General features: G+C 51.9%; 8 protein-coding genes across 8 annotated transcripts; 4 read left to right on the forward strand and 4 right to left on the reverse strand.

Annotated features, from left to right (window-relative positions):
* Window positions 1–72: 72 nt before the first annotated feature.
* Window positions 73–526, forward strand: SCP_0209580 (hypothetical protein; the record flags this gene model as incomplete). The annotated part of the gene is made up of 4 exons (XM_027754869.1): window positions 73–106; window positions 169–242; window positions 326–409; window positions 461–526. 4 exons carry the CDS (start codon window positions 73–75, stop codon window positions 524–526), a joined length of 258 nt encoding a protein of 85 aa, XP_027610670.1.
* A 215-nt stretch (window positions 527–741) lies between these two features.
* SCP_0209590 (SWR1-complex protein) lies at window positions 742–4,708 on the reverse strand (the record flags this gene model as incomplete). Its single annotated transcript, XM_027754870.1, has 17 exons — window positions 742–746; window positions 806–890; window positions 942–1,016; window positions 1,082–1,156; window positions 1,217–1,357; window positions 1,415–1,451; window positions 1,499–1,728; window positions 1,784–1,955; window positions 2,013–2,237; window positions 2,811–2,878; window positions 2,937–3,385; window positions 3,439–3,798; window positions 3,857–3,968; window positions 4,021–4,142; window positions 4,194–4,271; window positions 4,333–4,418; window positions 4,482–4,708. 17 exons carry the CDS (start codon window positions 4,706–4,708, stop codon window positions 742–744), a joined length of 2,547 nt encoding a protein of 848 aa, XP_027610671.1.
* Window positions 4,709–4,971: 263 nt separating this feature from the next.
* Window positions 4,972–5,630, forward strand: SCP_0209600 (predicted protein; the record flags this gene model as incomplete). The annotated part of the gene is made up of 3 exons (XM_027754871.1): window positions 4,972–5,296; window positions 5,373–5,473; window positions 5,532–5,630. 3 exons carry the CDS (start codon window positions 4,972–4,974, stop codon window positions 5,628–5,630), a joined length of 525 nt encoding a protein of 174 aa, XP_027610672.1.
* A 183-nt stretch (window positions 5,631–5,813) lies between these two features.
* On the reverse strand, window positions 5,814–6,426 carry SCP_0209610 (hypothetical protein; the record flags this gene model as incomplete). Its single annotated transcript, XM_027754872.1, has 3 exons — window positions 5,814–5,926; window positions 6,022–6,367; window positions 6,424–6,426. 3 exons carry the CDS (start codon window positions 6,424–6,426, stop codon window positions 5,814–5,816), a joined length of 462 nt encoding a protein of 153 aa, XP_027610673.1.
* A 141-nt stretch (window positions 6,427–6,567) lies between these two features.
* Window positions 6,568–7,342, forward strand: SCP_0209620 (NADH-ubiquinone oxidoreductase 20.8 kDa subunit; the record flags this gene model as incomplete). The annotated part of the gene is made up of 5 exons (XM_027754873.1): window positions 6,568–6,724; window positions 6,846–6,933; window positions 6,993–7,065; window positions 7,122–7,181; window positions 7,253–7,342. The coding sequence occupies 5 exons, from the start codon at window positions 6,568–6,570 to the stop codon at window positions 7,340–7,342; spliced, it is 468 nt and encodes a 155-aa protein (XP_027610674.1).
* Window positions 7,343–7,841: 499 nt separating this feature from the next.
* On the reverse strand, window positions 7,842–8,431 carry SCP_0209630 (Vacuolar transporter chaperone 1; the record flags this gene model as incomplete). The annotated part of the gene is made up of 5 exons (XM_027754874.1): window positions 7,842–7,891; window positions 7,945–7,969; window positions 8,020–8,117; window positions 8,171–8,207; window positions 8,264–8,431. 5 exons carry the CDS (start codon window positions 8,429–8,431, stop codon window positions 7,842–7,844), a joined length of 378 nt encoding a protein of 125 aa, XP_027610675.1.
* Window positions 8,432–8,720: 289 nt separating this feature from the next.
* On the forward strand, window positions 8,721–9,978 carry SCP_0209640 (hypothetical protein; the record flags this gene model as incomplete). Its single annotated transcript, XM_027754875.1, has 4 exons — window positions 8,721–8,796; window positions 8,861–9,124; window positions 9,187–9,331; window positions 9,396–9,978. The coding sequence occupies 4 exons, from the start codon at window positions 8,721–8,723 to the stop codon at window positions 9,976–9,978; spliced, it is 1,068 nt and encodes a 355-aa protein (XP_027610676.1).
* Window positions 9,979–10,028: 50 nt separating this feature from the next.
* Window positions 10,029–11,294, reverse strand: SCP_0209650 (Metallo-hydrolase/oxidoreductase; the record flags this gene model as incomplete). Its single annotated transcript, XM_027754876.1, has 3 exons — window positions 10,029–10,862; window positions 10,920–11,035; window positions 11,087–11,294. The coding sequence occupies 3 exons, from the start codon at window positions 11,292–11,294 to the stop codon at window positions 10,029–10,031; spliced, it is 1,158 nt and encodes a 385-aa protein (XP_027610677.1).
* Window positions 11,295–11,394: the final 100 nt, after the last annotated feature.

The following is an 11,394-nucleotide window of genomic DNA, read 5'->3' on the forward strand; positions in this document are numbered from 1 at the left end:
GGTGTCACACTCATTACCCGACCGACTTGTGCAGAACGACTATCTAAGAGCTGCTGAACAACCTAGAAAGATATGCCCATCCCTTGGGAAGCTCTCATTCCGTTCGGTATACGTTCTTCATGGCCGCGACTCGAATTGACGCGCTCATTCCTACTATGCCCCGTATAGGACTGCTCACGAGCATGTTCGTGGTAGCCGGGAGCGCGCTGAACGTCTCCAAGCACGCACAGAACCAGGGAAAGGTGCGCAGACATTATTTCCTCGTTACGTGTTGCGTGCTAGCAAATCGTACTGATCACTTCCACGCGCCGTCGGTGCTTTACAGCCTATCCGGTACCACATCGATGCTTGGGACGAGATGATGATGGACCGTGACAAGCGGCTGACGGGGCATTTGAGAGGGCAGGCGGTACGTTCAAGTATAGGTTCTCGAGACGGTCCTGATTGGTATTTTATGCAGTCGGAACCCAAAGCGCCAGAAGGCTTCGCAACAAATAGCGAGTGGTACACAGAGCGAGTGCAATGATATACTGCGACAAGACGGGGCATCACAACATCCCTATGTAATCGTGCATATAACCCGCTTGCTTTCTGGCCCAACCTCTGACTGTGGCATCTTTCGCATATCATGGAGTATGCAATCTCACAAACGAACGCCAGGAAATGGAGGGATGTAGGGATTAACAGTCTGTCTCTGCTTTCAGCCATTGTGATACATCTCTCAGCCGCTCGTCCACATCATCAAGCTGTAGTATGCTATTAGACAGGAACCCGTATCGCTGATGCTGCAGTCGGCCTGCCATACCATCTAAGCGCTGCTGCAGCTCGCTCTCCGACGTCGTGAATTCGCAATGGAGTATGACACCATGTCTTGAGTGGATGCTGGCTGTCTGAAGAAACGGCCTGAACACCTTGCACGTATACTGTCCAGATAAACTTACCACGTCGCCCCATCCGAACGACCCTTGGGTCACTTGTGTGAATTCTGGTGTTTGCCCGTATGCCCAATCCCAACTCTGGTGTCCGTTAATCATGTAGGATTTGGTGAGTTACGGTAACTAGTAATAAGTGAGGCACTCACGGGTAGCTCGGCCATTCCATGCCGAATATATTCGATGCTACCTGCGACCTCGGCATCCTCGTCTATAACTTGTATCTGAAGCCGGGACGCTCGAGATTAGTTCATACTCAAAGCTGCTGATAAGTAGCAGCGAACCTCCTCGTTTATACCATATTCTTGACAAAACGCTTTGACGAGAGCATCGACGAAGCTTGAGTGGTCAAGGTTCGCATCGTATTGCCGCAGGTTGCATACAGGTGAACGGACAGACACTACTCCCTTTGTATCAATCGTATCCTGCCTCACATCCTGTAAGTCGAACCTCCGAAGAGTCGGTGTAGATGAGTCACATACCTTGTTAGCACGAAGGATGTCTCCTAATAAGTCCAGTCTAGTAGAAATAAGCATCGTTCCGTGATGATATGCTCGGTTGTGTACAATCTTGTAGGCGGATCCAGAGACGTAAGCACACCAGTGTCCATCAGGATCGAATCGCGTGGTACGAGGAGTAAACCTATCTTGTTCGTCCCTACACAAATGTCGTTCCTCTCATTCACATTCGCATCTATTCCGAGCGAGCGGAGAGCAGCGAGAACCACCTGGGCAGTGGCGTGCCGACTAAAAGAGGTGCGGGGAAGATGGATGGAATAGTTGGTGTTACCCAGATCCTGGAGTTTCAGGGTCAACATATAGCCAATATATGCGACAGGTGAAGCGACCTACGTGATAGACGGCGCCGCCTCCACTGCGCCTGCGGATGAAAGGTATCCCACTCTTGCGCAAGGCGCGCATGTTCACCTCCTTCCAAGGATTCTGGTTACGGCCGATCACGACACATGGTCGGTCGCGATACAAGAGCAACAAGGGATCCTTTGGCGACTTGTGCCTAAACAACCTGACCAAACGCGGGAACAAGTCAATGTCGGTTGTAGCGTCCAACGAAATAACTAACCAGTCCTCGAGCGAAAGATTGAAATACGGATCATGAGAGTTGGAGACATATATTGAGTGGTTTGGACTGAATGGTGGAGAGTACGTACTCGCAGTGCGAGAGTGAAAGTGCCGCGCTATGCGAATACGGCGGATGGTGGACAACATCCAGCGGAGACTATTTACTCTGCGTTCGATCGCGTCTGCTACGCCTGACAAGTGTGTCGTTCCAGAAATGGTTGTCGACCTTCCATAAGAGGAAACTATCTACGTTCAGTCCACGCAAGTACTATCGGTGACCCTGATATGCGAACTGACCCAGTAGTGGGAACTTTTCTTCTGCAGCTCGTTCTGTCCCTCTTCCTCCCTCAGAAAAATAGGATAAGGGTTGTATGACCTCTTAAATACTACATATAACAGTTTCAAGAGGACGACAGGAACGGCTGCCTCAAAACAATTCTGAGAGCAGTTTCAGTCTGGTGGAGGGGTGACATTTTCAAGCTCAGTTTAGATCCTCGATAACGCGTTCTTTGTCCCTGTGAGCGGGGAGATCGGTGTGACAAAATGTGACATTGTGGACACCGGATTTTTACAGTATGCTCGACGACAGAAAAAAATACTTCCTCGTAGATTTCAGTACTACAGATGCTGCAGAACGCATGTGATGAGGTGGTGAGCAACGGCGATGGTATTCGCAAAAGTTTGCATATCAGGGTCACCGATAGTAGCGTGTGCTTAGCATGTTACATAAATGAGGTATGGTACAGCACACCATCGCTCATGATAGGATATATGAACAGAGACACGCAGAACTCAATACCGCTTCTGTCTCTTCGTGGGACCTGTTCCAGCTGTGTCTACTGAGGATATTGACATCGATCGCCTTGTCTAGTATTTAGGTCACAGCGTTCAGTAAAGCATACACAACAGGGAGATAGGCACAAACCTGTTTCCTACTCCGGGTGCTCCTCGTGCTGACGACACTCTGTGCTCTGTCCTCCCCTTCTCCCTCTGCTTCCGCACCCTCATTCTCGTCAACATCCATCGGCGTTCCTCCGCCCCCCTCTTCGTCTGCGCCCTCACTCTGCCTATTCGCTAGTCTCGCCTTCATGACTCTGATATCCTGATCTACCTTGTCAACAACTTTCTTTGTCTCCACCAACGCTGTCGCCGCTTCAATCAAGCTCTCCAACTGTTGACAATTCTCCCGTGTGGGCATGACCAGCCGTGTGTGCGAGATACCAAGTTCCGCAAAGACCTGGGCGACCTTGGGAGCAGCAGTGATCTTGGGCGCGGGGAGCTTGTAGGAACGAAGGTAAACCGGCTGGTGCGCGGCCTTCGTGGAGGGTCCATTGGTCGGTGGGACTTCCGTACGGTGAATACAATGCAGAGCATCTAAGGCCGTATCAGAGGTGCAGTGGCTGTTGGAGGGATGTCTCAACACTCACCGTAGGCAGCAGATTTTGCCGACTGGGCTTTCTTGGGAATCGCTTGTCCTAGAGATATCATGTTCGAGCCCGAGGGCGACGCTGAGACAGGGCTCTCCACCTCCGCACTGGAGTTCCCCTTTTTCTTTTTCTTGATGTCCATCTGCGATCCCGTAAGACCGTCCTCGTCCACTTGCAAGTCTGACAGCCCAGACTCGACGCCAAGTAGCGTGCGCAGTAATTCATCTCGATCCCTCTTGAATTGGCGCTCATTCTGCTCAAGCCGTTTCAGCTCGATGTATAGTGCTTCTTCTTCGTCTATCTGGTCCTGGGTGCGATTGCTCAGACTTGCCACGTACTTCTTGCGCGTCGTCTCCTTTTCTGAGAAGGGGCGGTCCCTCAATTGCCACTACAGTTCGATTTATCGTGGGATGCTCACCTTTGTCGAACTGAAGACTGGAGATGAGCTGTGCCTTGCTTGCCTCGTCCCCGGCCCATGGCCGATTCCTTACCAGCTTTCGGCAGACGCTGTAATAGCGATCTTTCAAGTCCTGATGACGCGATATAAGTGACCTTCCAGGATTCGATGTTGATAGCACATACTTCGAGGGTCCTTGGAGGCCCGCTGGGGAAGTCGTAGCGATCACCGACAACATAGAACCGTGAGTCGTACTCCCGCACGAGGTTGAACAGATAGTCTGTTTCTTCCTTCGTCCATTCCTTATCTTGGACCTCGTTACTAGAGGGCTCTCGGCTGCCAAGCGTGACACGCTCACCTTCAAGCAGGCGGGTGTACTCGTCTTGCGAATAGACATAGGTGTTCGGCTGAACATTATATTTGGCAAATGGATACTCTAGAGATACATGGATATGCATGTTTGCAACGAGTGAACGAGAGCGCGAGAATCGGCATACCAGCGTCAGGGTCTGTCCCAACCTTTGCCCAGTGCGACAGTCTCAGTGAGTCTGAGCGCACGCCGTTCCTGAAGGACTGCCAGTCCCTGTGGCGCAGTAAGTATGAGAAAGAATCCTCGAGAAAAAGTGGGCGCGGAAAGCGAGTTCACCACTTGACCTTGCCTCCGCCGCCGAGGTTAGGCTTCTGTTTGAGCCGAGGCTTCGCAAGCTGTGCGGCGAGTGTAGGAGCGGACGGACCGATGAGGGCGTAGAGCTCCCTAGGGATACCTTCGGGCTTGCGTGTAGCGGGGACTTTGCGTAGTTGGGATGGACCTGGTGTGGAGGATGGGTTAGGAAGAGCCAAGATGCTCCGAATGTCAGCAGCAGATGCAGCCATGAGGATTCCAAATGGCAACGCTAGCGATTAGAATGTCCCGAAGATAATAAATACGGAAGCTGGAACTTCAATCTGCAAGGAAGCCGGACAGAAAGCTCTTGAAAGAGAAGCGTGAATCCACAGTGATGGCGGTTGGGAGAGAGAGAGGCGGCAATAGTAGTTTACAAGGCGACCTATTGCTTGTTTTCGGAGTTTGAATCTTCGTAACTAAAGTGGTTGTGTAGTTTGTAATCGGCAAGGCGCGCTTGCTAGAACTACTTGCCATGACCAGCATGTTCTCTCGCTCTCTGGCGAACGCGATTTTCCGCCGGAATATCACCCGGACCCCATGTATCAGGACTCTGCACACTTCTAGACCCGTATTGAACGCGTCAGGCGCGTTGAATAACATCCTCGAGGGCGTTGCTCTTCCGGTGCAAGTCAAGACGGTAACCGCCCGAGGTATCCACCTGGTCGACGGAATGATACTCCCATCTGCTTGTATCTTCCTTGACGCAAAGGTCTTCTTGTGGAATGTGCCGGAGAAGCTGTGGGAAGGATGGGAGAAGAAGCATTTCGAGATCTTTGAGATGGTCGTGCCCAAGCCTGGTAGGTTTCGTGGTCGTAATCCTCGTCCCGAGGGTTGCGTATGTATTGCAGGCGAATTCTGACTTCTCATTGATAGAGATACTCCTTTTTGGTACGGGCCAGAGAGTAGCTGTGCTACCGCCTGCCCTACATCAGTACTTAAGGCAAACAGGTATTCAAGTAGACGTGATGGACACCGTTCGTTATTGTACCCTGCGTGGTGAGATTCCTACTCATGCCATACCTCTATTCGCAGCGTAATGCATGTTCGACATATAACTTGCTCGCCGAAGAAGGTCGTCAGGTTGCCGCTGCTCTACTTCCAATGTCTCCAAAAAGCTGGCGCACTGCTTGATCTCATGCATGACATTTATTCTTGGAGACTGCTGAGAAGATGATACATGTGTACCAACCTGCCAAAACACTCCCGGAAGTCATTGGTTGCTGTGGCACAGAACTCGTGCTATCGCTGCAGCTCCACCATACTCGAGTACATCGGCTCTGGCTGTATCCTACGCTCTCCAGAGAAGGCGTTCGTCTATGCTGACTCTGGAGCAGCCTTCCGCTTCCCCTTGCGCGCAGCTGCTATTTCCGCTTCGTCCTCTTCATCGAATAACGAAGGCATCACGACTTTGACAGGCAATAGCTGACCTGTAGAACAGTATTGATGGATCGAGAAATGGTGATTTCATCGAATGTATCAAGTGGGAATGTACGCCACATAAGGAGAGATGTATCGAACTCACCATTTTCGTCCTTGAATTGCACAAAGACTGGTTCCCAGTTTACCAGCACACTTTGCACGATCGCCTCTGGGTTCAGCACCTCATACCTCCCGGTCGGACGTCCCCTCTCTCTAATGCTCTTGCTGAGCTCGAAGTCCTTCACGCCTCCCACCTTGGGAACCGGCTCCTCGTCTACATCCATGCCATCTGGGTTAGAGAGTTTCGCATCGATAACACTGGATTGCAGGGCTGTCAGTGCCTCAGCTTTCAGAGATTCAATTGTGGCCGTTATAGGTGCGGTGAGGAAGACCGTAAGTTTGTGTGTCTTGAGCAATAGGATGTATGTTTTCGGTTGTGCTCTCGGAGGCTATACACACCATCGCTTTAGTGCCACAGTGTGCGATCAGTATCATCGCTGCATACCATGATGAGCACGCCTGCTCAGTGAACGCGCACAAGAACGCGGTGCCAGTGGGCGCGGGATGTTTACCGAAACCAAACTCCGACACGTAGGCGCCGAGCGACGCTCACCGTTACGTGCCGACGTGCAACGGTCATTCTCCCGCCATGAGCGTGTACCACAACCCGGCGGAGTCCTCAAAGCCTTACAAGGACCCCACTCCTCTCCCGGACGATGTCCCCAAGGTGGAGGAGCTAGGAACCACCAGTGCACCACTGAAGAGTGCCGCGTTCTTCATGGGAGCGTACTGCAAGGACTACAATGGTGTGTACATAATGTCTCTCACTTTCAATGCTGCAGCGCGAACCGTTGTGCTATCATCTACTTCTACTTCATTTGATTTGAATGATGCCCTGGCTGCTCAATCACTCACATTCCGATCCAGAGGATTTCATGCTCTGCAAGGCGGAGAGCCGTGACCCGGAACACTGTTTGAAGGAAGGCAGGAGAGTGACAAGATGTGCGGCCGACCTGTACGCCTCTCCCGATTTTTTCTGCTAGCCGGCCCTGCTCATGCATGATACGTGTGAAGAATCGCCAAGATGCGCGACCACTGCGCCCAGGAGTTCGAACAGCACTGGAATTGCCTGGAACGCAACAACCAGGTTCGTTCCCCCAGTCCGTAATGCGTCATGTTATGTTTTTATGATGGAAATTACAGGAGTACTATTCTTGCCGCAAACCCGAGCGAACGCTGAACAATTGCATGTTCGAAAGCTTGGTATGTGTCGCTCTCCGTTTGCAACATCCTCCCAACGGTGAACTTAACGTGACGATTCTTGCGTACGGCAGGGCTTGACCAAGACTATTCCTGGTGTCCCTGAAGGCGCAACTCCGGTCCATGAGCTCAAAAATCCTGTCTATACTCGTGTGCAGAAGTAGAATCTCTGCGTCTATACATGCATTTGAAGACGGCAATATTTGGATGAGTCCTTCCAGGCTGTGTACGCACTGCATCGTCGAGATGGTACAGCGTAAGACAGACGGTAATGCACGCCAAGTTTAGCGACCTTGAACCTGAATACAACGTGCACGATGAACGATGCGCACGATGTTGCGATATGTATATTGAGTAAATCCCGTGCGGTACGATTTGTTCCTGCAACCCACTTACCGCGCAAATTAGTGCAAAATGGTCCACCTATCAGTGACGGTAACGGAGGAATGTCTGAGACTGCTGACATAAGATCGCGGTCTGGTATCCACATAGCATTGGCAAGTCGTAATACATACGTATCTTGGTAGATGTGCTCGTCTAAGCGCGTCTTCGTCCTCGTCTGCACCTCCGGACGTTCCATTGCGCGTCCTAGGTGTCAAGACAGTAGCACCAACGTGGGCTAGACATATCCTAGTGAAGTCAACTCCATAGTGAATCTCAATATCAGTCATTGATATCCGAAAACCGCAGGGCGAAATTGACGATAATGGCGACTAAAATAACGTCAATAGGACACACGTATGTGCATGAAACAACACCAGCTTACTCAACAAAGCAATGCACAATATTGTCTGAGCAGAAGGTTAGAGTATATATTTACGCTGTAGCCGAGAGAACTCACCGGGCCGACCCTGTCATCATACGGACCGCGTCCACCTCGTCGAATAGATGCAGCACGCCAGTGATACGTGTACAGCGCGTACACCATGACTGCCATGGCTATGGGTAATGTCGTAAGAAAGGATTACTTCTGAAAGAGACGACACACCGACCAACAACGGAGAACATGGCCGCGCTAATCCTTCCGACCTGAAGGGAGACGTTCAAACTCACGACATCATATTCGACAAAATGAACTGACTTACCTTATCTCCGAAGTTCAACAAACCCACCGCAAGTCCTCCCAGCACAACTGTGAAATGCAACCATGACAAAAACGTACGCTCATTGGCGAAAGAGACTTTGGGTTCCACTCGGACAGGGAGGGCAATGCGTTTGGCGGCCGTACGCTGCAGTAAGGGCTGTGTCGACATGATGGGAGTTGACAGAAGTCGAAGACCGAGTAAAAGGAGGAGACTCCGTTCCAGTGTGTTAGACCAATTTGGCAGGTGAGCACGAACGTGCGCTTCGTCACAGGCTCCTATTTGCTTCCTTCGGTCACATCATTTTACGTCACAATTTTTGCATTCCGCGAATATGCCTATTATGTATTGTCACCTACTGTCACACACCTCCATTTCCAGTCGACTTCGAAGTCCTCGTCTGTCTCGTAACATTCTTGCATCCTCTAACGAGCGTAGCTTTGTGTTGAACAACACAGTGATGTCCGGCGTCGAAATGAGTACGAATGACACAGAAAAGGCGTATGTCGTACCACCGCTAAGTGTGCAGCAAGAAGGTGAGTTTTCAGCGTGTCTGCGATTCCCGAGAACGTGCTCACCGTAGTCTCATCCTATGCCCAGACGCTATCATTCACACACGGATTACGAACGACGAGAAGGCTCTCCGTCGAGTGACCAAGAAATTTCACAACTACACGTCTGTGGCGTACTCTCCCATTGTTCCACCTTCCTCCCCAACAACTGCATCTGCCTCTGCCGACGATGCACGCGAAGCTTTTCTCGTGGAACTGGCATCATTCCACTTGTCGCTTAAAAAGAGCCTTATGGTATGCGAGGCCGAAGCACGCCAAGTCCAGGAGTATCAAAGAGAGAGGGAACGAATAGGTGCGTTATGCTGGTCACATTAATATCTTTCATTGAACAATGTTGTCATTGTCTCCGAATAGCTGCAGAACATGATCGTCTGCGAGGACAGATCGAACAACTCAAGACTGATCTGGAGTACGCTCAGCTGGAACGGAAACGGAAGATCGAATACGATGTGGTTGCTGAAAAAGTGAACACGCTTCCAAGCAGGGAAGAGCTCGAAGAGTGCGTCATCTCTTTTATATCAAGCTCTGATTGGTCGGTTGCTCAAGCACCGCGGATATCAAAGGACAATAAGGTCGTTGGAAAATGACATGGCAGCCATCCGCGCCGAACATGACAACCAACATCGTAACATTCAAGCCCAGAAGACAGCCCTGGACGTGATAATTCACGACCTCAGCACGCTCCGTCTCATGGGTAAACAGGATGCCGCAGAAACATCTCGTCAGGCTACACCCACACCTGAAGCACCCGAGGGCGAGCAAGAAGACGTTGACATGGACGGCTCAGCGAGTGTTCACACAAGAGAGGAGTCGGGCGAGCTCCATGAGGACAAGGAGCCTGTTGACAATGACAAGGAGTCGGACGACGACATTCCCTTGGCGAAGACGCTTCTGAGCGCAGCTGCGAGGTCATTTCTACCAGGAAGGTCTCGTACATCAACTCCGGCGTTGCACGCCTCAACGTCACATTCCACGCCAGCGGCTTCGCACTCGACCAAGGAAGACGAAGATGATATCGAGATGGGGGAGTTGGCAGAAGAGCCGACAGGTGCGAAGGTGAAGGTCAGGAAGGCGAGGGAGGAAGAGCTGGAAGAGGGCGAAGCTAGTGACTCAAGCAGCGAGCTGTCCGAGCTGCCTGACGATTGATCTCGTCAGTTCTCGTGGTATCTCAGTTTTATGTGGACTCTGCCTTTTTATTATCTTCGTGGCTCTACGTCGAAGGTCATCAGGTCTCTGCAGCGAACCACTTCTCCCTGGAATTCACTTTCGGCTAGTTTGCCAATGGCCTCCATCACTTTTCTCGCACCCCCATCTACGTCGTCATTCCCCGGGTATCGTGCCGAGAAATGGTTGAGTGCCAGCTTCTTCGCATGTATACGTGTCGCAAATGCCCCTGCCATCTGCGGCGTAGAGTGCCCTCGGGACTTGGCGCGTGCTTCAACGCTCTCGTACGTATCTCCTTCCTTTGTGTTAGAATCAATTCCTGGCAGATGCGCATTGGTTGCCTCGTGAATCAAAAGGTCTGTATTGAGAGCTAAGTCCGCGATAGGTGACGGATCGTAGGTGTCGCCGAGGATGACCAGCTTGCGACCAGGCCGTCGTGGAGGCCCGTGCAACACGGTACCGTCGGAGAGCTGAACGCTCTCCCCTTGCTGCAGGCGGCTCATAACCGACATTGGCGTCTTCGTGCGCTTGAGCTCAGGTATGTACTTTTTCGGATCCATCTTCCCGGGCACAGGCAGCTCTGTCACGACATACCCTACGCAGGGCACGGAGTGCAAGATCGGCGCGGCGGAGACAGTTACTTGTGCGTCCATGTAAATTTCAGGCCACACGCCGTCGACTTGTGAGAAATTCTGCCCGCTGAGCTCAGACATGTACGGCGCCATGGAGGTGTGATCGCTCGAAGGAGGATCAGACGGGAAGCGCAGCTCGTGCACGACGTAAGGTGCTCCGAGGAGCGTGTGCGTGTACGTGAGGCCGTTGCGGACATATGCGCGTGTGCCAAGAGGGCCGTAGATCTCCAGGGGCTACTGGAAGATCGTTGAGCGTCGGAGGGGTTTCGGAAAACCGTGTCGGACACTCACCGGGAGATGCTCGTCCGTGTTCACATTAGCCCGAGGATCCTCTACACCATCTGCTGTGCCCCCCGCGCCGTTCAGACGGCTTGCGAGGAGAGGCAAAAGACCGAATATGTGGTCTCCTGCAATGTAAGGTCAGGCATTGCGCAGAAACACCTGTCTGGGAGACGCACCGTGTGTATGCGTGATGAAGATTTTCTGAATGCGGCCCATCTTCACTGAGCTCTTCTGGATCTGGTGTTGAGTAGCCTCACCGCAGTCGAACAGCCAGACATCTCCGTTCAGCCGCAGGGCGAGGGCAGAGTGGTTCCGGGTAGACGACGGCTGTGCGGAGGCGCTCCCGAGGATGGTGACGTTCACGGAGGACAACTGCTGCGCCATACGTCATGAAGTTCGTGGACAGTGTATTCGACGATGCAAGATCCAGAGATGCCTCGTATGCGGAATTGCGGCAGAGTACATCGATTGCCCGATAATAAAT

This window comes from Sparassis crispa, assembly GCF_003851025.1.
Source record: "Sparassis crispa DNA, contig_000001F, whole genome shotgun sequence".
NCBI lineage: Eukaryota > Fungi > Basidiomycota > Agaricomycetes > Polyporales > Sparassidaceae > Sparassis > Sparassis crispa.